This window comes from Mobula hypostoma, chromosome 20 (assembly GCF_963921235.1).
Source record: "Mobula hypostoma chromosome 20, sMobHyp1.1, whole genome shotgun sequence".
NCBI classification, from domain to species: Eukaryota; Metazoa; Chordata; class Chondrichthyes; order Myliobatiformes; family Myliobatidae; genus Mobula; species Mobula hypostoma.
The window spans coordinates 7,628,104-7,653,187 of NC_086116.1; the positions used below are offsets into that span (position 1 = coordinate 7,628,104).

The 25,084-nt window shown below is 44.4% G+C and overlaps 1 protein-coding gene across 1 annotated transcript in view; it reads right to left on the reverse strand.

Annotated features, from left to right (window-relative positions):
• The window catches only part of lrmp (lymphoid-restricted membrane protein), a 238,326-nt gene extending 226,501 nt beyond the window's left edge, over positions 1-11,825 (reverse strand). Inside the window, exons 1-2 of the mRNA XM_063072318.1 lie at positions 11,255-11,825; positions 6,907-7,017 (exon numbers count right to left, since the gene is read on the reverse strand). Coding sequence (XP_062928388.1) covers positions 6,907-7,017; positions 11,255-11,825 — 682 coding nt within the window. The remainder of the gene's footprint in view (positions 1-6,906; positions 7,018-11,254) is intronic.
• Positions 11,826-25,084: the final 13,259 nt, after the last annotated feature.

Genomic DNA, 25,084 nt, shown 5'->3' on the forward strand with positions numbered 1-25,084 from the left:
AGGAGGGAGATCAGTGGGGAGGGATGGGGGGGGGAACGAATGGACAAGGGAGTTGCTTAGGGAGCGATCCCTGTGGAATGCAGAGGGGGGGGGGAGGGAAAGATGTGCTTAGTGGTGGGATCCCGTTGGAGGTGGCGGAAGTTACGGAGAATAATATGTTGGACCCGGAGGCTGGTGGGGTGGTAGGTGAGGACCAGGGGAACCCTATTCCTAGTGGGGTGGTGGGAGGATGGAGTGAGAGCAGATGTACGTGAAATGGGGGAGATGCGTTTAAGAGCAGAGTTGATGGTGGAGGAAGGGAAGCCCCTTTCTTTAAAAAAGGAAGACATCTCCCTCGTCCTAGAATGAAAAGCCTCATCCTGAGAGCAGATGCGGCGGAGACGGAGGAATTGCGAGAAGGGGATGGCGTTTTTACAAGAGACAGGGTGAGAAGAGGAATAGTCCAGATAGCTGTGAGAGTCAGTAGGCTTAGGCTTATAGTAGACATCAGTGGATAAGCTGTCTCCAGAGACAGAGGCAGAAAGATCTAGAAAGGGGAGGGAGGTGTCGGAAATGGACCGGGTAAACTTGAGGGCAGGGTGAAAGTTGGAGGCAAAGTTAATAAAGTCAACGAGTTCTGCATGCGTGCAGGAAGCAGCGCCAATGCAGTCGTCGATGTAGCGAAGGGAAAGTGGGGGACAGATACCAGAATAGGCACGGAACATAGATTGTTCCACAAACCCAACAAAAAGGCAGGCATAGCTAGGACCCATACGGGTGCCCATAGCTACACCTTTAGCTTGGAGGAAGTGGGAGGAGCCAAAGGAGAAATTATTAAGAGTAAGGACTAATTCCGCTAGACGGAGCAGAGTGGTGGTAGAGGGGAACTGATTAGGTCTGGAATCCAAAAGAATGAAACCATCCTGATGGGGGATGGAAGTATATAAGGACTGGACATCCATGGTGAAAATAAAGCGGTGGGGGCCAGGGAACTTAAAATCATCGAAAAGTTTAAGAGCGAGAAGTGTCATGAACATAGGTCGGAAGGGATTGAACAAGGGGTGATAAAACCGTGTCGACGTATGCAGAAACGAGTTCGGCGAGGCAGGAGCAAGCTGAGACAATAGGTCGGCCAGGACAGGCAGGTTTGTGGATCTTGGGTAGAAGGTAGAAACGGGAAGTGCGGGGTGTAGGAACTAGAAGGTTGGTAGCAGTGGATGGGAGATCCCCTGAGCGGATAAAGTCGGTGATGGTGTGGGAGACAATGGCTTGGTGCTCCATAGTGGGGTCACGATCGAGGGGTAAATAAGAGGACGTATCCGCGAGTTGTCGCTGTGCCTCGGCAAGGTAGAGGTCAGTACGCCAGACTACAACAGCACCCCCCTTATCGGCGGGTTTAATAATAAGGTTAGGATTAGTGCGGAGGGAGTGGAGAGCAGAGTGCTCCGAAGGAGTGAGGTTGGAATGGGGACAAGGTGCGGTGAAGTCGAGACGGTTGATGTCCCGTCGGCAATTAGCAATAAAGAGATCCAGAGCAGGCAGAAGACCAGAGCGGGGTGTCCATGAAGAAGAGGAGGGTTGAAGACGGGAGAAGGGGTCATCGGTGGGGGTGGAAGAGTCCTTGCCGAAGAAGTAGGCTCGGAGACGGAGACGGCGGAAGAAGAGTTCCGCATCATGGCGAATGCGGAACTCACTGAGGTGTGGGCGAAGGGGGACAAACGTGAGGCCCTTACTGAGGACAGAGCGTTCTGCCTCCGACAGCTGAAGGTTGGAGGGGATGGTAAAGACCCGGCACGGATGAGAGCTGGGATCAGAGGGGGGAGGGGGAGGCTGGGGGTGTCAGTGGAGAGGGGAGGGTTGGGGTGAGAGGAAGATGGAGCCTCTGAGTGCCCAGGAGTTGACGGTGGGATCTGAGGAAGACGGGGCTGCGGAGTGGTGGTGGGGGAAGGGGAGACGGGAGTCACAACAGCAGCACATAAAGACCCGGCCCGGAGTTCAAGGCTGGCGTCGCAGTTGGTGGTTGTGCAATCACTTCGAATGTGTCCACGGTCGTTGCTGGAGTCCGAGTTTTGAATACGTCCTGAGGTGTTGGAGCCGCCGAGATCAATGGCATGGGCCGCAATCTTGAGTTTCTACCTCCCCACACCCCGCACTTCCCGTTTCTACCTCCTACCCAAGATCCACAAACCTGCCTGTCCTGGCCGACCTATTGTCTCAGCTTGCTCCTGCCCCACCGAACTCGTTTCTGCATACCTCGACACTGTTTTATCCCCCCTTGTTCAATCCCTTCCGACCTATGTTCGTGACACTTCTCACACTCTTAAACTTTTCGATGATTTTAAGTTCCCTGGCCCCCACCACTTTATTTTCACCATGGATGTCCAGTCCTTATACACTTCCATCCCCCATCAGGATGGTCTCATTCTTTTGGATTCCAGACCTAATCAGTTCCCCTCTACCACCACTCTGCTCCGTCTAGCGGAATTAGTCCTTACTCTTAATAATTTCTCCTTTGGCTCCTCCCACTTCCTCCAAGCTAAAGGTGTAGCTATGGGCACCCGTATGGGTCCTAGCTATGCCTGCCTTTTTGTTGGGTTTGTGGAACAATCTATGTTCCGTGCCTATTCTGGTATCTGTCCCCCACTTTTCCTTCGCTACATCGACGACTGCATTGGCGCTGCTTCCTGCACGCATGCAGAACTCGTTGACTTTATTAACTTTGCCTCCAACTTTCATCCTGCCCTCAAGTTTACCTGGTCCATTTCCGACATCTCCCTCCCCTTTCTAGATCTTTCTGTCTCTGTCTCTGGAGACAGCTTATCCACTGATGTCTACTATAAGCCTACTGACTCTCACAGCTATCTGGACTATTCTTCTTCTCACCCTGTCTCTTGTAAAAACGCCATCCCCTTCTCGCAATTCCTCCGTCTCTGCCGCATCTGCTCTCAGGATGAGGCTTTTCATTCTAGGATGAGGGAGATGTCTTCCTTTTTTAAAGAAAGGGGCTTCCCTTCCTCCACTATCAACTCTGCTCTTAAACGCATCTCCCCCATTTCACGTACATCTGCTCTCACTCCATCCTCCCACCACCCCACTAGGAATAGGGTTCCCCTGGTCCTCACCTACCACCCCACCAGCCTCCGGGTCCAACATATTATTCTCCGTAACTTCCGCCACCTCCAACGGGATCCCACCACTAAGCACATCTTTCCCTGCCCCCCTCTCTCTGCATTCCGCGGGGATTGCTCCCTACGCAACTCCCTTGTCCATTCGTCCCCCCCATCCCTCCCCACTGATCTCCCTCCTGGCACTTATCCGTGTAAGCGGAACAAGTGCTACACATGCCCTTACACTTCCTCCCTTACCACCATTCAGGGCCCCAAACAGTCCTTCCGGGTGAGGCAACACTTCACCTGTGAGTCGACTGGGGTGATATACTGCATCCAGTGCTCTTGATGTGGCCTTTTATATATTGGCGAGACCCGACGCAGACTGGGAGACCGCTTTGCTGAACACCTACGCTCTGTCCGCCAGAGAAAGCAAGATCTCCCAGTGGCCACATATTTTAATTCCACATCCCATTCTGACATGTCTATCCACGGCCTCCTCTACTGTAAAGATGAAGCCACACTCAGGTTGGAGGAACAACACCTTATATTCCGTCTGGGTAGCCTCCAGCCTGATGGCATGAACGTCGACTTCTCTGGCTTCCGCTGAGGCCCCGCCTCCCCCTCGTACCCCGTTACTTATTTTTATGCACGCATTCTTTCTCTCGCTCTCCTTTTTCTCTCTCTGTCCCTCTGAATATACCTCTTGCCCATCCTCTGGGGACCCCCCCTTGTCTTTCTCCCCGGACCTCCTGTCCCATGATCCTCTTGTATCCCCTTTTGCCAATCACCTGTCCAGCTCTTGGCTCCATCCCTCCCCCTCCTGTCTTCTCCTATCATTTTGGATCTCCTCCTCCAACTTTCAAATCCCTTACTCACTCTTCCTTCAGTTAGTCCTGACGAAGGGTCTCGGCCTGAAACGTTGACTGCACCTCTTCCTACAGATGCTGCCTGGCCACTGCGTTCACCAGCAACTTTGATGTGTGTTGCTTGAATTTCCAGCATCTGCAGAATTCCTGTTGTACACATTCTGAATGATGAGAGCCCCTAATGATGAATGTCATCTTGAGGAATCATCCTTTGAAGATGTCCTCAATGATTGTGTGACACTAGTGTCCATGGTGGAACTGGCAGAGTCTACCCCTCTGAGGACTCTTGCGATCCTGTGCATCCAGGCAGAGGTGCAACCTTTGATCAGCAGTGGAATAATACTACACCCCACCCCCCACCTTTTGGTCTTCAATCACACCTGAAAAGTTTGTGCCCTATGATATTGCCCGTCCTTCAACTACATCTCAATGACAGCAAGAATATCATAGACCCTCTCCATTTTGCTAGTTAGACTCCTTGCATTAAAGTAGACGCAACTTGATTTTGAATTCCCTTGGTGTGCACCTGCTTGCTCTGCCTATTGGACTGTCGTCGAGAAGAGACAAACTTCTGATCTCTCCATCTGGATATTTATCCTGCTAACTCAGTTTGAACCTTCAACAGTGCAAGCAAGCCTCCCAGCAAGGATGCACTCTCTGGTTAATGTGAAACCCATCCCACTTGTGCAGGCACGAGGAAATCTGCAGATGCTAGAATTTCAAGCTACACCCATAAAAGTTGCTGGTGAACGCAGCAGGCCAGGCAGCATCTCTAGGAAGAGGGACAATCGACGTTGCGGGCTGAGACCCTTCTCGGCCCGAAACGTCGACTGTACCTCTTCCTAGAGATGCTGCCTGGCCTGCTGCGTTCACTGGCAACTTTTATGTGTGTTGTTTGTGCAGGCCCCACTTTCCCCAACAGGGCCACATTGATCCAGAAACACAAAACCGATCCTTATGAACTATCCCTTTACCCACAGCATTCATCTGACACCATTCCATTCGTGCACCCACTAACTCATGACACCAAAGGAAATCCAGAGATTATAGCCTCCAAGGAACTTCTCATTAAGTATCTACTTAGCTCTCTAGCTCATGCTAGAGAGAACTTCTTACCTATGCTACTGGGACCAACACCACCTCAGACGTTATGGCAAGGTTAAGGACGGGCGTGCTGATATTCCAGGAGATGTTGATATTAAAATCGTGGTATTGGATGTCTTACTGATTTAAAAGGGATGAGTCCAGATGAATGGTCTCGATCTAAAATGTTGACTGTCCATTTCCCTCCACAGATATTGTCTGACCTGCTGAGTTTCTCCATCACATTTTCCGTTGCTCCAGATTCCAGCATCTGTCATCTGTTGCTCCATGTATGAGGTTAACTTAAAGCTACCACCATTATAAACACTCTGATCCATTCAGCCTTGTTCACCACATTAACTAATTGTTTGACCTACGGGCCTAGCAAGGATATTAAAGGCAGCACGTCAATCAGCTGCAATGGGCTTTGAATCACATTAAAAAAAAACAATTTGGTAAGTAGCAGCTGCAGCAAAACAATTTCATGATATAGGTCTGTGATAATAAACCTGATTCTGAGATTTCCTTTTCTTGAACTTCCGGGCAAGGGGAAGAGAACTTTGGAATTGGCTGAAATTTTACAAAACTCCAGCATGAATGGTCTCAAACCGAGGCGTGAAAGGAATGGAGTTGGGTATGGCCTAGCAATCCAATCTTGTAAAATCCCAGTGCTACAGAAACACAATAGAACCTCCAAAGACCTCATCCATGGGAGAGGAAGGATCTTTGATGAATTACACCTGGGGACAACTTCAAAGACTGGCTCAGGACAGAGGACACTGGTAAGCTGTGGTTGGTGACCTATGCACCATTAGATGTGACTGGCTTAAAAAGATGTTTCAAACATCACTCCGTCCATTCAAAGTGGAAGACCACAATACAGTGAAGGCAGAGCACAAACACACCTGAATGGGATACAAATCTCCACCTTCTTTCTCGCAATAAACACAAAAACCACTTCAATTCACTAATGTGGAGCATGTCGCCCTCTGCTGGCAGAAACTATGACATCACTATTATCACACTCCTGATAATCTTCCTTGTAATATTTAGAGCACAGCTATAGCAAACACACTATACTAGAGGGAATAAGGAATCATTGGATTAAGTAATACCAAGGTGCAGTAGGTACTTTCTCCAAAGTCCTCAGCAGTATCGGTTGCTGACTAGTTGTTCCACTCCATGATAAATCACAATGAAATAAATTACAAGAGACGAATGAAATACAAGGACCCATCGGAGGAGTGTTTCTGGGACTATAGAGTCCAAAGTTTCCTGTGATCTGTATTTATCGCATATAAATTACAATCACTATACAGCAAGCTCCATGTTCCCTCCATTTCCAAGGTCAAAGCAATTCTTCCAAGCTCCCCTCACAAACAAGAGAAAATCTGCAGATGCTGGAAACCCAGGCAACATACACAAAATGCTGGAGGAACTCAGTAGGCCAGACAGCATCTATGGAAAAGAGTGTAGTCGAATTTTCAGGCTGAGAGGGTCTTGGCCCGAAATGTACTCTTCCTTTAGCATTTTGTGGGTGTTTCTTCCAAACACCCCATTTAATTTCTTGGTCATTGTCTAGCAATGGCCTCGAGTGTTTTTCCTCTCCAATAGAAATGCATTTCTCTTGGTCAGCACCCTTCATACTTCTAAAGATCTTAGTTCACCCCTCACCCATCTCTGAAAGGGGCCAAGCTGCTTGCTCTCCACACACGCATTACACCCCAGAGTTACCCAGTCAGCAACAGGGAGGAGGTGCAAGATCAAGATCCAAGTTTATTTGCCATGTGCACATCACAACAGTGAAATGCCCCGTTTGCATTTACAACCAATTCACCCGAGGGTGCACCTATCAGGAGAAGCGTTACCTTGGTGTTTTACATCACAACTGTAGAAAATGGTGTCCAGCAAATCTTCCTCACAAATCAGACTTGTATCTTCAGTATTCTCCATCCTGTTTGCTGCTGCTGCTTTGTTCCCTTTAGAAAGCAAGTAGGAAAGATAGAAGGCAAAGCTTTCATTAAGATAAGACCACATGACGAGTTTCCTGTGAAAACCATATGCACTGCTCTCAGGTCATATATCACTTGCTGCTTCATTTGGCAGAAAAGGCAAGAGAATCATTGTGCATCTTTTTTCCTATTGTAGATGGGCTTTGAAGAATCTGGGGATGGCACTGCCTGGCAACAAAATCCTTGCATGTGCCATCTTATGCACACATGCCATGTGGTTCAAACTGCTGTCTATAACACTCAGCAAGAGTTTTCCCTAATCAGAACGTGGGCTTCCATGAGAAAGGGGTGCGTTCTTGTCAATTGGTAAAACTCATCTCCAAGCTCCTATACCTGGGATTCAACACTTTCCTTTGCAACTGGGGCATCTCGGCCTGCTGTTATAAGGCTTTTGAACAGTCCCCTAACATGAAAAAATAGATGCCTGAGCTCATCCTAACTTGTTACAGCCTTGCACCTTATTGCAATGAGCATACTGTTATTCTGCATCTGAGTGGGCAACAGACTGGCTAATGAAGTTCAATGTGGGGATGTGTGAACACTGGAAATTCAGCAAGAGAAGCCAAAAGGCAGGTTATCTGATGTTGGGGTTCCCCCCATGGCATAAAGAATGATCTAACTGGAGTGAGACTTTATGCATCATGAAAAGCCAGCAGGCAGGTCCAAAAGGTATTTAAGAAAGCATTTTGGCCTTCATTGGAGTGAAAAAATAGTTTTGGTCCCCTTACCGAAAACAAGTTACAGTAATATTGAAGACAGTCCAACAGAAACCCACTAGGCTAAATCCTGGGATGAGGCACTAATTGGAGCCTGTATTCCTCAGAGTTTAGAAAAATGAGGGGTGGCCTTGTTCAAACACAAGATCATGAAGTGGTTTGACTGGATAGATATTGGAATGTTTTCCCCAGTCAGAGAGTCCGGGACATGGGAAGGTAACTGCAAAGTAAGAGGGTTGGCATTTGAAAAAGAACAGGTATGTAGAAATTTCTCCTTGCCGAGGGTGGTGGATGAAGGGTCATTAGAATAATTCATGGTGGAGGTGGATAAATAATTATCAGATCACAGAACTGGGGCTGGGTTGGGTTGTTTGGAGCAAAGGAACAAGGCCAGCATCGTATAGTCATCTGGATTTAATGACTATTAAATGATGGGACACGCTGCAGGGCCTGATGGAGGACCCCTGCTTCTATTTTCTTATGTTCTGTACCTGGCTTGTATTGGTGGCTTTGAGAGCCATGCTTGTAGTACTAGTTTTATCAGAAAGCCTACTCCAATAATTAGCAAACAACAGGAATTCTGCAGATGCTGGAAATTCAAGCAACATACATCAAAGTTGCTGGTGAACGCAGCAGGCCAAGCAGCATCTATAGGAAGAGGCGCAGTCGACGTTTCAGGCCGAGACCCTTCGTCAGGGTCTCGGCCTGAAACGTCGACTGCGCCTCTTCCTATAGATGCTGCTTGGCCTGCTGCGTTCACCAGCAACTTTGATGTATGTTGCTCCAATAATTAGCCTCAACCACACTTGTCATTAAAAACAATGACTTCCATGAATATGGATGTAATGCATACAGTATTTACCATTATTATCACTGAATATTCAGCGCTCACTAAAACAGAAAAAGTATAAGCACAGAGAAGCCATTGCCAATTGGCCCAACCATATTCTATCCAGATACTGAAGTGTACACCAGGTCTGTGAGGTCTCCAACATTTAAAGTGATTCAGAGTTTGTGGTAGCTCAGTGATGCAGTAGGCAGAGCCGCTGCCTCCCAGTTCCAGCAACCCAGGTTCAATCCTGATCTCACAGAAAGGGACGGCGTTTACACGATCTCACAGTCACCATGCGAGTTCCCTCTGGGTGCTCCAGTTTCCTCGCACACTCCAAACGGGCGCAGGTCAGTACGCAAAGTGGCTGCTGCAGATTGTCCCTAGTGTGCATGGGAATGGGAAAGGAGGGATTTCATGGGAATTTTGGGGAAATGAGTTGAGGGAAAATTAGTGGTGGAAATGAGATAACTTTCAGCAGAGACTCAATAGGAAGCCAGTTCAGCCTACAGTACCTCACAAGGAAATATCACTTGTCAGGTGATGTATTTCATTCTGTTGTAGACTATTTTGTACTTTGGATCTGAGTTAATGAGTAAACACTATTTATTAATGTGATTGTTTTACTGGACTGATATTTGAATGATGCCCCAATTTGAATGTTTTGGGTAATTGTGGGTGCTTCCTTTTGTATGCACGGTGGGAATGATTTATTTATTGAATTGTGATCGCTGGCTCAGTGGCCAGAAAGATTTCCAGGGCCTTAGTGTGGCTGTTACAACTACAGGATCTATGAGTGAAAACATTAGCCTGATCAAAAGTTTTGTTAATCTTTCAAGGAAAGCTCTGTTACTTAACATGTAGTACTACAGGTTAAGGAACGGCTGGGAAATAAGTAGGCGATGGGATTAGGAGTGAGATCCAGATACTTTCAGGGGAGGCTTCAATCATCGGGAGCAGCCACTTGCTTTGCTAAGGTAGAGTGAGGACTTTTCACTGGGCTTAAATCATAATGACCTATTAGGCACTTGGCAAAGGCCAGTAAAAAGTTAGGCTAAAGCCACTTTAATTGGGCCAGCGTTAGTGGTTAGGCTTTGGCTCAAGAGGCTTAGGAGAGAGGAGGCAAAGGCTCAAGACAAGTTTCATAAGTGTTTATTTTCCTTTCCTTCATCTTTTATAAATATACACCAAATCTTAGTTTCAGATTTACATATCTTGTATTACGTATGATGTACAAAAAATACTATTTTGAAATATAATTTTTCAATTGTCTTCTGAAAAATTTAGTATTAATAATATTTAAACAGGTTTTCAAAAATGCTTCATTTATTTCATTCTGCCTGTTATATTTTTTTTAAACAGTAAAACAATGAGTCCACATAAATAAGCAACAGGACTCATTCTTTTCCCCGAAAATAGTCTATAATTATTGTTATAATACATTAAGCAGTGATGATCTCTGCTCAAAATTACCATGGCACATGAGAGAATTTTTGTCAAAAATAAGATTAGCGCCAATTTGGGTGCACGTTCTCAAAAAGGTTCAAGATATTTGCCCTAGAAGATCTTTAGCCACAAGATCCCTTATCAATCCTGCTTCATTATACAAGGCCAATATCTACAATATCCACAACATATGGCTCTAAAAAGAAATCCTTGAAACATTTTTACAAGATCTGATTCTTAGATACCTTTGATAGTTTGATTCATCCAATCAATACATAGATTAGAATCTTCCATAATTGCAACTCCCTTCAAACAGGCCCTCTACACTCTGACCCATTGAGAGGTGACGTTATTGGGGGGGCCAATAGACTACTCCCACCCATATTTTCCTTCCCCTGATATGTAGGATTTCAGCTGAAACTAATTCCACACTATGCACTGCTTTTGTATCACAAACTAGTCAGACATAGAAATCTTCCTAGATTACAAAGACAAAGTTAAGACATAGCACATGAAAGTCGTTGATATTGCTCATGATTTGTACATCCAACAAAGAGCTGCGAGAACAAGCCTCATCCAGGCAAGTTAAAAACTAATTCTGATGCAAAAGGTACATAGAATCAAAGCACTGAAGTACAGAAACAGGCCCTTTGGCCCATCTAGTTCATGCCCATATGTTATTTTGCCAAGCCCCTGGACCACAACCCTCCATACCTCTCCCATTCATGTACCTATCAAAACCTGTTAAATATAGAAAGCAAACGCACATCCACTACTGCCACTGGCAGATTATTCCACTCTCTCACCACCCTGTGATTGAAGCTCCCCCTCATGTTCCCTTTAAGCATTTCAACTCTCACTCTTAACCCATGACCTCTACTTTTAGAGTCATCCAGCCTCAGTGAAAAAAGCCCCATTGTATCCATAACCTTCAACTGTGTTCCTCTATCAAATCTCCTTATTGCTCCGGTAAACAGTCTTAACCTATTCAACCATGTCCTACAACTCAGGTTCTCAAGCCCCAGCATCATCCTTTAAATTTTCTCTGCATTCTTTTAATCTTATTGATAATTGATATAATTGCAGTACCACCACCATTATTTAAAAAAAGCTAGGCTGTTAACAATGATGCGAGCTTTTGAAATCCAAATAACAAGAATTTGTGTTACTGAGAACTTCTACCCATGAACTGCTCTTCTATTTATTGACTTACCACTCATCCCAGCCAATGGCAATTCCTTTCCTACAGGAGAGGCTGGTCTGTGCAAATGAGTGCAGAAGCTAAAGCTGGTAGAGGTGACAGGACTACTGTCAGCACTGGACAGAAAGCGGTGCTCAATGTTAATGATGGCCGAGTGCGGGTGGCTCAAGATCATCTCATTTCTCCCACTCTCAGTAACCGGTGTCGAACAGGTCTGAGTCTGGCAGCAATTCAGAGGCTTGGAGGCTGTGCCTCCCATAGAGCTGACAACCACGCAAGTAGAAGTGACAGTGGGATTCCGTGCTTCAGCTCCAGGTTGTTCCGACGAGATCAGCGCAACTTTAGGGGACAAGACCTGATTGGCAACGACAGGAGTCCCCTCCTGATTCCTTCCTTGACTTTTCACTGTCCTGTTCTTTAGAATCCTCTCCATATTCTTCTTGTGGCTGACCTGGGGGCTGTCAAAGTTCCTGGAGCGAAACTTTGGAATCTTCAGTGCAGGATTTGTTACCTGGTCCCACATTTGGATGGTTTGGAGTTTTCGGCAAATACTCTCCACTGGATTATGGCGTTTGCAACTCATGGTCTTAGCTGAAGACCTGGGCACATGTATTTTTTGATCTCACTGAAGAATCTGGAAATAGAAATAGGCAAAGATTGTCTACCATAAGAAATAATAAATATCATTACATTATATTATGTTATTTATCTTCCCTTGCACAACCTCAATGCACTGATATGATGAAAATATTTACAGACCCTTTCACTCCAACAAGCTGCACCACCCAGCAACACACCTATTTAATCCTGAATCATAGGACAATTTATAATTACCAATGAATCTACTGACTGGCACACACATCTTTGGACTGTGGAGGAAACCCACTCGCTCACAGGAAGGATGTACATACTTCTTACAGACTGCATTGGAACTGAACCTGGAACTCCAATGCCCCAAGGTGTAGTAGTGTCACGCAAACTGCTGTGCTACTGCGATCTTTATGGATGGTACGCAAACCAATGTTTCCCATTGTACTTTCGTATACACTTAGGCTACGTCCACACTACGCCGGATAATTTTGAAAACGCCGGTTTCGAGTAAAAACGACAGGCATACACACTAAGCATTTTTCAAAATATCTCTGTCCACACTAACACGGATATTTGGGCAAATCTCCTCTACTGGGCACGCGTAGGACACACAGAAAACAAGTGAAGAGGAAACTGTATACTTTGTTCACGTTTGTCCAGTTACAGAGTAGAAAAACTTAAAAGGAATTGCTGTTGGTTCTCGCGCAGGAGGAATTAAAACTAAATAAAATTAATATTGGAGCGTATGGAGGCAACCGACAGGGAGTTCATGGACAGTATGACCCGGCAGATGACGAACATTGAAAAACTGACTAGCTTTGTTGCATTAATAAAGCACCTTGTTAAATGTATAAAACATGTCTGCATCATTGTTATCTTGTATTTCCATACAATGTTACATTAGGCTGTTACACATCTATTGTCAGAGAAGTACTTGCATAAATAGGTAAACCACCTTCATACAAGCCAGGACAGAAAACAGGGCGAAGTGAGTATACTTATTTATTCAGTAAGCTATGGGTCAAAGTATTTGGTGAGTACATTTCTAGCTCTTCTGGCTTCAGTCTTGTTGCAGTCTGTTCTGAAATTGTTAGGTTCTGCGAAACGCAGAATCAAATATTGCTGTGATGATTATACGCTCTAGTATCAATTGTTTGGCAACAATAAAGTAGTAATAATAATAATAATAAGAAGAAAACAATGAAATGCCGGGCTGCTGCCATCTGTTCCGACACGTCATGACAGCGGTTTTAAAAATCTCCGGTTACCCCGTACACACTGCAACAGATATTAGGCATTTTCAGATTTATTCACTCTGGAGACCATTTCTGAAAATCTCCGTTTTAGTGTGGACAGAGAGTCAAAACGAAGAGAAAAAGCTTTGCTTTCAAAATTAACCGGCATAGTGTGGACGTAGCCTTAGTGGTCACTTTATTAAGTATAACTATGTACCTGCTCGTTAATGCAAATGTGTAATCAGCCTATCAGCAGCAACTCAAGAGCATAAAAGCGTGACCAAGTTGTTTTCCAACCAAACATCGGAATGGTGTAGAAATGCAATCCAAGTGACTTTGATAGTTCAATGATGGTTTGTGCCAGACGGCACAAACTGCTGATCTCCTGCGATTTTCACAATCAGTCTCTAGAGTTTAGAGAGAATAGTGTGAAGAACAAAAGAAAAATTGCAACGAGTGGTGGTTTTGTGGGCAAAAGAAAATGCCTTATTGAGAGAGGTCAGAGGAGAATGGCCAAACTGGTTCAAGCCAACAGTAGCTCAAATAACCACCCACACAGTAGTGGTGTGCAGAAGAGCATCGCTGAACACATGTCAAACCCTATAGAGGATAGGCTACAGCAGCAGAAGACCATGATCATACTTGCAGTGGCCACATTAGTAGGTAGCTTCTGTAACTAATAAAATGGGCACTGAGTGTATGTGATAATTTCTGGAATTTATTTTAAACTCATCGTTATTAGTTTAGCCTCAATTCAGTAAAAAGACTTACTTGAGACTGATGATTGTGGATTTGCCCCAATAGTAGAGGCCAACATATAATCTGGACTATTACTTCAAGAGGGGGCTAGGTACTTATTTTTTTATTGTCACACGCACTGAGAAACAGTAGAAAAATTGTTTTGCAGGCAATCCATAGAGACCATTGCAAAATAGACCATAAGACAAAGGAGCAGAAGTCAGCCATTCGGCCCATCGAGTCTGCTCTGCCAAAATACAAGGACATCAAAGTACTAACATGAGAAAAGCAATAAGAAAACATGGGAGAACTCCTTTTTGGAGAAAGTGCACAGTGCAGGTAGATAATAAGGTGTACGGGCCATGATGGGATAGATTGAGAGACCAAAAGTTTGTCTTCATCATACAAGTGGTTCATTCAACAGCAGGATAGAGGCTGTCCTTGTCACTGGTGGTGGATGTTTTCAAAGCTTTGTAACATCTGCCTGGAGGTGGTGAGTGTATGGGAAGGAAATTGATGAGGGTGGGAGGTGTCTTTGATTATGCTGGCTACTTTCCTGAGGCAGTGAGGAGTGTAGATGGAGGGGAGGCTGGTTTTTGTGATGTACTAAGCTGTGTCTACAAATCTCTAGTTTCTTATGGTCACAGGCAGGGCAGTTGCCACACCAAGTGATGCGTCTGGATAGGAAGCTTTCAATGATATAAGAATACAAGTTGGAAAGTCACCTGGGTAATGCTAAACCTCCTCAACTTTCTGAAAAAATAGACTCGCTGGTGAGCTTTCTTGGTTATAGTATCTATATCGTTGAACCAGGACAGTCTATTGTGATGCTTCTGCAGAGTGGGAGATAGAGCGATTTGGAGACAGTTCCTTGAGGACTTTTATACATCAGTTTTAAAAAGGGAGTGAGGTCCTGTCCGAACTTGTCTGTGGAGCAGGAGATTACTTCAGGTAATAATAACTTAGTAAAGCATGATAAAAGGAAGTGAGGTTTAAATAGAGCAGCCATTGTTGAGTGGACAGTATTAGAGGTCAGGCTTTGGCGAGAACAACTCAGGCTAGAACCCAAGTTTGAGAAGTTAGAGGTGTAACAAGGGTAGGGAGGATGGTAGTTTGGGTAGTAGAATGTTCCTCCCGTGAGATGTGGAATTTCAGGGTATCTAACGGTCTCCCTGATAATTACATCGGCAGGACTGCACCCAATTTCAGCTCCTAAATAACAAGGTCAAGAAGTTGGAGCTGGATAACCTCAGGACCATCCAGGAGGCTGAAAACTTCACAAATGAAACTTGTACTGATGTGGTCACACCCAGAGTGCAGGCTGCCGATAGTAGATGGGTGACCACCAGGAGAAGTGAAGGAAGTAAGCAGTCAGCAGAGGCTTCCCCTGTGGCCATTCCCCTCAGCAACAAGTATACCCCTCTGGAAACAGATGGGGGGGTGGGGGATGGCCGATCGGGGCACCGTGGCAGTTCTGAGGCTCAGCAGGGAAGGGTAAAGTCAGGCAGAGCGGTAGTGATAGGAGACATGATAGTCAGGGGATGGACGGCAGATTCCGTGGCTGCGAAAGAAGTCAGGATGGTGTGTTGCCTCCCAGGTACTCAGGTCCAGGATGCCTCAGAGTGGCTGCAGGAGACAGGATGAACAGTCAGAAGTCATGGTGCACACTGGCACCAATAACATAGGTAGAAAGCGAGAAGAGGTGGACCTCCAACATAATAATCTCTGTACCACGTGCTAGTCAGGGCAAGATTAGGATGATAGTACAGGTGAACGAGTGGCTGAGGAACGGTTGTAGGGGGAAACATTGCAGATTTCTGGGTCATTGGGAACCCTCTGGGAAAGGTATGACACGTACAAAAAACCACGGGGGTTACACCAAAACCTCAGGGGAAACAATACCCTTGTAAGCAGATTTGCTTGGGAAGGGTTTAAACCAAGTTGGCAGAGGGACAGTAACCACAGTGATAGGGCTGAGGATGGGGCAGTTAGCACACAAGTTGAGGCAGTGAGAGGTTGAGGAAGGTCAGGTAGATAATAGGGAAAAATTGCAGTCAGTGAGATGAGGTGAAGTGCAACACAGGGGCAAGATAGAAAAGGGTGATGAATACAGACTGAAGGTGTTAAATTTAAATGCACACAGCATATGGAAAAGGTAGATAGACTTGTCATGCAGTTAGAGATCAGCTGGTATGACTTTGTGGACATCACTGAGTTGTGGCTGAAAGAAGATCATAGTTAGGAGCTTAACATCCAAGGAAACACAAGATGGCTTAAATGCACCCAGTGACCTGGTCTCCACAGCTGTCTGTTGCAACAATTCCACAGATTCACTACCCTCTATGGCTAAAGAAATTCCCCATCTCCATTCCAAATGGATGTCCCTCTATTTTGAGACTGTCCTCTGGTCCTAGACTCCCCCCAACAAAAGAAATATCCTCTTCATATCCTCTGTTTATGCCTTTCAACATTTGATAGGTCTCAGTAAGGATCCCCCACCCCACTGTTCTTCTAAATTATAGTGATACAGGCCCAGAGCCTTAAATCGCTGCTCATATGATAACTCTTTCATTCCTGGAATCATTCTTATGAACCTCCTTCCATTTCAGCACATCCTTTCATAAATAACTGCTCACAATACTCCGTGAGGCCTCACCAGTGCCTCAAAGCCTTAGCATTACATCACTGCTTTTATATTCTAGTCCTCTTGAAATGAATTCTAACATTGCACTCACCTTTCTCACCACCAATTCAATGTGCAAACTAACTTTTAGGGAATCCTGCATGAGGACTCCCAAATCCCTTTGCACCTTGGATTTCTGAAATTTCTCCCATTTAGAGAATAGTCTATGCTTTTATTCCTGCCAAAATGCATGACTGTACACTTCTTGACACTGTATTCCATCTGCCACCTCTATTCATTCTCCTGATCTGTCCAAGTCCTTCTACAGCCTCTCAGCTTCCACAATACTAACTGCCCCTATCCTTGTACCATCCACAAACCTTGCCATAAAGCCATCAATTTCATCATCCAAACCATTGACACACTACGCAAGAAGAAGCGGTCCCAACACAGACCTCTGTGGGTGGAACATCAGCAGTCACTGTCAACCAATCTGAAAAAGATCCCTTTATTCCCACTCTTTGCCTTCTGCCAATCAGGCAATGCTCCATCCATGCTAGTATCATTCCTGTAATACCCTTGTGTCTTATCTTGTTTAGCAGCCTCATGTGCAGTGCCTTATCCAAGGCCTTCTGAAAATCCAAGCACATAGATCAACCAATTCTCCTTTGTCTATCCTGCTTGTTATTTCTTCAAAGAATTCCAACAGATTTGTCAGGCAAGTTTTTTCCTCAAGGAAACCATACTGACTTTGGTCTTTTCTTATCATGTGCCTCCAAGTACCCTGAGACCACATCCTTAACAATGGACTCCAACATCCTTCCAACCATTGAGGACAGGCTAACTGGCCTATAATTTCCTTTCTTCTGCCTCTCTTTTCTTGAAGTGTTGAGTGACATTTGCAATTTTTCAGTCCTCCAGAACCATGCCAGAATCCATTGATTCTTGAAAGATCATCACAATTGCCTCCACAATATTTACAGCTACCCTCTTTTAGAACCCTGGAGTATCATCCATCAAGTCCAGGTGATTGATCTACCTTCAGACCTTTCAGTTTCCCACGCACCTTCTCCTTAGTAACAGTGACTGCATTCACTTCCACCCCTCTGATGCAAAATACTTATTCAGTTCACCTTGCATTTCCTTGTCCCCCATTATCTCTCCTGTGAGATTTTCCAGTGGTTTAATATCTACTCTTGCCTCTTTTACTCTACTTTTCTGAAAAAAGTTTTGGTCTTTTTTTGTTATTGCCTAGCTTACTTTCATATTTCATCTTCCCCCCACCCCCATGGCATTTTTAGTTACCTTCTGGTTTTTAAAAAAAGTGTCCCAGTCCTCCAGCTTCCCACTAATTTTTGCTCTATTATATTTTGCTCTTGTCTTATGGTCTCATAGTAGGAACTTGAAGCTCTCAACCATCTTTACAACATTTACACAGATGGGGACACATGCTCCAAGCCACTCTTTGAAGCCATAGGAGAGCTGTACTAAACAGGAGTACTAAAATTCCAGCAGGAAGGGTTAAGGTACCTACTCCCCCAGAGGCAGCCATTTCAAAGGCATTTCTACAACACGCAAGGTAACAGTGATTCCTCAAGCAATTATCTACCCATCATCTCAGTGCTGTTTGTAGGTTTGTCATGGTCAAATGGGTGGTTAGGATTCCCCACATTCCAAAGAACATACCATCATAAATCACTTAGAACATCCCAAGGTAGGGCAAGTTCCATACAAAAGCAAGCCAGGGTGACTGGCATGGTAAAAAACAGCAAGGGAAAGTAACAGTGGAGTAAACACACGAGACTCCGCAGATGCTGGAAATACAGAGCAACACACACTACATTGAATTTTTTGAAGAGGTTACTAGGAAAGTTGACGGGGATAAAGTGGTGGATGTTGTCTATATGGACTTCAGTAAGGCCTTTGACAGGGTCCCACATGGACGGTTAGTTAGGAAGGTTCAATCGTTAGGTTTTAATATCGAATATCGAAGTAGTAAAATGGATTCAGCAGTGGCTGGTTGGGAGACGCCAGAGAGTGGTGGTGGATAACTGTTTGTCAGATTGGAGGCCGGTGACTAGTGGTGTGCCTCAGGGATCTGCACTTTTATTTGTCATATACATTAATGATCTGGATGATGGGGTGGTAAATTGGATAAGTATGCAGATGATACCAAGATAGGTGGAGTTGTGAATAATGAAGTAGGTTTTCAAAGCTTGCGGAGAGATTTAGGCCAGTTAGAAGAGTGGGCTGAAAGATGGCAGATGGAGTTTAATGCTGATAAATGTGAGGTGCTAAATTTTGGTAGGGCTAATCAAAATAGGACATACATGGTAAATAGTAGGGCATTGAAGAATGCAGTAGAACAGAGGGATCTAGGAATAATGGTGCATAGTTCCCTGAAGATGGAATCTCATGTGAATAGGGTATGTTGGCCTTTATAAATCAGAGCATTGAGTATAGGAGTTGGAATGTAATGTAATGTTGAAATTGTACAAGACATTGGTGAGGCCAAATTTGGAGTATTGTGTACAATTTTGGTCTCCGAATTATAGGAAAGATGTCAACAAAACAGAGAGAGTACAGAGAAGATTTACTAGAATGTCACCTGGGTTTCATCACCCAAGTTACAGAGAAGATTGAACAAGTTGGGTCTTTATTCTTTGGAACATAGAAAGTTGAGGGGGGACTTGATAGAGGTATTTAAAATTATGAGGGGGATAGATAGAGTTGACATGGATAGGCTTTTTCCATTGAGAGTGGGGGAGATTCAAACAAGAGGACATGAGTTGAGAGTTAAAGGGCAAAAGTTTAGGGGTAACATGAGGGGGAACTTCTTTACTCAGAGAGTGGTGGCTGTGTGGAACAAGCTTCCAGCAGAAGTGGTTGAAGCAGGTTCGATGTCGTCATTTAAAGTTAAATTGGATAACTATACGGACAGGAATGGAATGGAGGGTTATGGGCTGAGTGCAGGTCGGTGGGACTAGGTGAGAGTAAGAGTTTGGCACAAACTAGAAGGGCCGAGATGGCCTGTTTCCGTGCTGTAATTATATGGTTATGGTTACATGTTGGAGGAACTCAGCAGGTCAGGCAGCAACTATGGACGGGAACAGACCATCAACATCTCAGGCTGAGATCCTTCATCAGGACTGGAAAGGAAAGGAAGAAGCCAGAGTAAGGTGGGGGAGGAGGGGAGTACAAGTTGGAAAGTGATAGGGGAAGGGGAAGGAGAATACAGGGAGAAGCTGGGAGTTGATAGGTGGACAAGGTGAAGGACTGAAGAAGAATGTATCTGATATGAGAGCAAAGTGGACCATGGGAGAAAGGGAAGCAGGAGGGGCTCCAGAGGGCAGGTGAGGTGAAGGAGTAGCAAGAGGTGATCCAGAATGGGGAAATGGAAAGCAGAGATCGGGGGTAGAAATGCCTAGCAGTTAGAGAAATCGATGTTCACACCATCAGGTTAATGACTACCCAGACAGAATATGAACCAAGGAGTATGACAGGCAGAAAATATTTGACAAACACTTCTGGTGCCAGACATGAGCTTATGGAACAAGGTGGTAGCAGTAAAGCAGAAACCCTGGGATGATACCCAGACAGATCCTACAGAGGACAGACAGGCAGAGGTACAACCTGAATTAAAATGGGAGCTAATCCAGTGAATGCTGGATATTATATAGGGGTGAGAATGTGAGGGGACTAGATGTGGTAAAAGCTTAATTAGGAGGAAGCACTTTTCTTAAGAACCGATGTGACTGAGAGGTCAGTATATTGTCACCCTCCCCTAGTCTGTAAATTCCATCTCAGGGTATCCGCAGCAGCTTTATGTTGGAGTTTGATGTATCAGCCACTGCTGAATTATTTCGAGTGGCAGTTGAATTGACAGTCACAATGGCACAGGGCTGGAGGTTAGACCAGGCAAGGATAGTACATTTTCTTCTTTAAAAGGACACCAACAAATCATCTGGGCTTTAGAACACTCCAACATCATGAGATACTACAACACAGTACAGGTCCTTCTGCCCATAATGTTGTGCTGACCTTTTAATCTAACCTTTCCATCCTACATAGCCCTCCATTTTTCAATTATCCATGTGCCCTTTAATGTAGCTGCCTCTATCTACAGCCTGGGCAAAGTGTTCCATGTATTCACTGTGCTCTGCAAAAAAAACAATTACCTCTGATATCCCCCACTATACTTTCCTCCAGTCACTTCAAAATGATACCCCCATGTATTAGTCTTTAGTGCTCTGGGATCAAGAATCAATGTATTGATGTCCTTGAAACAAGGAAACATGCTGTCCCTCCTGGTCTGGCAGCCAGCCCAGGACCATTGTGACCATCAATTCACCTGCCACTTGGAAAAATTCAGCAAGCTATCAAACACACGACAAAAATACTGTATAGTTACCATGGAATAGAATTTACCGATTACACAAATAAGACAGGAGCTGAACTGGCCATCGAGCCTACACCACCCACCATGGGTTATTCACCATATACATTTACATGTATTAGGAATTTGCTGTGGCAGGTTGGTCAGGGCACTATATATAACAAACAACACTCAACAATTGAAAAGAATAAAGAATTATATTTAAAAAGTTACATACAAGTAAAATAAGCTAATAAAGTTAGAGGTGAGAGTATAGATATGGAATCAAATTAACAAATTCCATCATATATGTGTAATGTAAACATTATAAAATGTGATTTAAAGTGTTTACAGTGCAGTGACTGAGATAATAGTTATGAGGCGGGCCAGGTAAGGTGGCTAACTAGAATGGTTTATGAGATTAACTACCGGGGGGGGGGGAGAAATTTTTAAGATGACATGAATATTTTGTTTTAATAGACCCAAGGCAAGTTTGAAGATGTAGCAAAGGGACCAGGCACCATCTCCGACGATTTACCATGGGAACTCTGAGGGTCAGCAGTTGGGAGTCTGAATGCGCAATTGAAGCAAAATGAGGGTGGAGACAACTTTTTCTCCTTGGGAAGATTCTGAAAGGGATGGGAAAGAATGAGGAGTTTACAAGTGGCAGTGATGGTCTCATTACAAATAGTGAGATTGACAGAAAGCTCAAGAGAGAGACAAAGGGTCTAGGAAGATGTGGACAATGGATTCATGACAAAGAACAAGGAGAGACAAGATAGCTGACCAATATCTAGAAGTCAAAACAGGAGTGTATCTGTTGATGGCTGGTCTTAAGAAGAATGGCTGACAAAGTGGACACTGTTCAGAAATTTGGAATTATTACACTGGTGAAAGTCAAGTTGAAAATTTCTTTGAAAACACCAATAATCTGTCAAAACCAATCTTTCAACTTGGTCAAAACTTCAATTCCTTCCCCAACTGCCAGTAGGAACTGGTTGAACTAGAGAAAGTTACTCAACCATTTTGGGGAAGGAGGGGCAAGAAAGTGCCCACTTACGCTTTGCTATTACTCAATGTGCCCAGATAACCCCTCCATACACAAAAAAGTACGAAGGTTATCTCTGAGTTCACAGCTTAATGAAAACACTTTAAACAATCTCCCTCACAGGTTTCCTGCCATCATTGGATACAGTGGACAACCATCGAACGCAATTGATCCCTTCTCAACGTGCAGCCCAAAATATTGCTTACTATACAACCCACAGTTCTATCATTTTGAACTAAGCAAAAAGAACCTGGAATCCTAAGATATCCTTGACCCAAGGTACCTTGTTTTAATATAACAGCTTAATTAAGCAGAGACACCTGAATGAGAAGAGCTGCTATTCCCTCTCATACTAGATTAGATAGAGAGATTCGTTCCTCAAAACGAGGAAACTCTTTACATTATAACTGTGGTAGTGGCTGACGGAGACTTTTTCACATTCACTTCCCCGCCCGACAAAGCTTTGGCTAAATGCTGTAATTTCCCACTCCTGCCATTTGACTGCAGCAGCTTCGCAAAGCATTCCCGGTGTCATACTGATTTGCGGATCATTTCTTGTAAACCCCTGCACCATCAATACACGCACCACAAGTCTTTAACTAGCTCCTTGGTTTCTCTTTGCAGGTACTGTCAGACCTGAGAGTTTTGAGGGTTTCAGTGTTACACAGTTTTCACTTTTATTTGTAAAGTTTAATCATTCCTGCTCTTTCCCCTTTTCACACCACCACCCATCCACCTCTCCCCAACTGAATACATTCACTCCTTCCTTGCCTCTACCTACCACGCTCAATTTTCCAAACTTATTCTATGATCAAAAGTTGCCGCCTTTTCCCAGTTTCAACACATTAGCTTCCTTCTCCACAGACACTGCTTGACTATTGAAAGTGATAGATTCAATTGTGATGCTTATTCAATTTTTTTTTAAAAACAGGTTTGCCCTAGGGACTTGACTCCTAAACTCTGCTAAATCTTTAGGCGATGCTTATACAGAGAGTTACGGGTCGGCTGCATCGAACCCGAGTTTATAAAACCGGAAGGACCAGTCCTACGCAGTGGGTGAGTAGCGACTGCATTAAATAAAAACTTTTCCTACCAGCCAAAACACATCTGCATTATTTCCTGAGCCTGAGCTTGTTTTCTATTAAAGATACACGTCGTATAAATAGCTTTCCACCCTCGCCGAAGTTCTTTTTCAGGTGTATTGGGAAACTGAAGACTAAAAATAAAACAGCAATATTTTAAAACACAAGAGATTCTGCAGATGCTTAAAATCCAGAGTAACACACACAAAACGTTGGGTGAACTCAGCAGGTCAGGCAGCATCTATGGAAATGAACAAACAGTTGACGTTTCGGGACGAGACCCTCCACCAGGACTCAATTTGTGGGTGTTGCACAGTAATATTTGATACCGCATAGTTACCGTGAAATGAACTGAATGAGCCCACATTAAAAAAAAACACGCCTGTTAATTCAGGATCACTAAATCAGGTCTAAACAGCTTCGTCTCTAAAACAGGGTTCTTAGAATAGTCCCTTTCTGCACTACTTTCCTCAAATCTATTTGCAAAAGCACCCCTTTAGTTTCCTAATGCTACCGAAACGTTGGCAAATGTACCAGCCAGCCGCTGGTGGCCCGAGCACTTTGCACTCACCAGCAGAGCTACACATTTCCCACAGAGATGAACTAAAAGGCCATCGTCCCGAATTTATGTAGCGCGCCACGATGACGCTTTCCCGTCCATCTCCTGCTTGCTGCTGATTGGACGCAAACTAATGGACAGGCCAAGTATGTTAAGGCCATGATAAGCAGAGGGCACATGGACTGGCGTGTTGAGCTAATAACCCGTTTAGAAAAATACGCTTTATCCCACAGCCTTAAATATCTGCTTCCAAACAGCACTGCCTGGCAACTAACGTTAAAAAAATTGGAATTGGAAGAAAGCCAGTCGTTTGTGGTCCTCTGTGCTTGCTGTACCATTCAGTAACATTATGATTGATTACTGAAAGCATAGACAATACAGCCCAGTCTGATCGGGTGGACCACAGCAGCAGGTTGAATGTTCGTTCACTCCAGGTAAGCAGTCTTTCCAGTCAGTATCAGAGCCGGTTAATTCCCATGAATTTAAAACTTTGACAAGAAGCGTTGGTGATAGGTAATTGATTTATTACTGCCACATGTTTGGAGAAGATACAAATGAACGTTCTTGCCATAGTTAGATGACTCCAATTATCAGTACATCAAGGTAGTACAAAGGGAAACCATGAACAGAATACAGAGAAAGTGTTGTGTAAAATAACCTGACCAGATAGACTACCAGGTCAAGAGTTTATGTTTATTGTCTTTTCAAGAACTTTATATCAGTGAGACATAAGCTGGCCTTGAAACGAGTGGTAGGTGTTCTCAAAATTGCATCTTCTGCCCAATGAGGGGAGGAGAGAGAATGGGTGGGATGGGAGGGATCTTGTTTTTCTCTCTCCATAAGCGCTGCCTGACCTGCTGAATGTTTCCAACATTTTCTGTTTGAATTTCTGATTTCCAGCGTCTGCAGCGGTTTGTCCTTGCAATGTAGTTCCTAAAGTTCAAGCACATTTTTTGAAAAATAATCCATGCTTACTTTGCCTCTCCCCCTTAATTTCTATTTTTCTCCTTCCATTCACACTTTGTTCATACAGAGCAGCTTTAATAAATTCGTCATCACCAAACTCTCTCAGCCTCCATATTAACACGTGTGTCATTCAATCGCTTTTCAACCCCATCCAAGACTGTGGGACAGAGTGTAATTTCCTGAGTGTATTCCCTCTGTTCAACCAGGAGATGGCACAGTAGCATAGTGATTATTGTTACACTTTTACAGTGCTAGTGACCTGGGTTCAATTCCACAGCTGTCTGTAAGCAGTTTATACTCTCTCCCTGTGGTTACTCCATAAGACCATAAGTCCTGGGAACACAATTGGACTGTTCGTCCCATCAAGTCTGCTCCACCATTCCATCGTGGCTGATTTATTATCCCTCTCAACCCCATTCTCTTGCCTTCCACCCGTAACCTTTGCCACTCATACTAATCAAGTACCTATTAACCTCAGCTGAAAATATACACAATGACTTGGTCTCTGCAGTTGTCTGGGAATGAATTCCAGATTTACCATCGTCGTTGTCATCGTGGCTATCCCTCGAGGTCGAGGATGATGGTCTTTGTTCTGTTGATCTACTTATGGGCTCTCAAGTGGTTT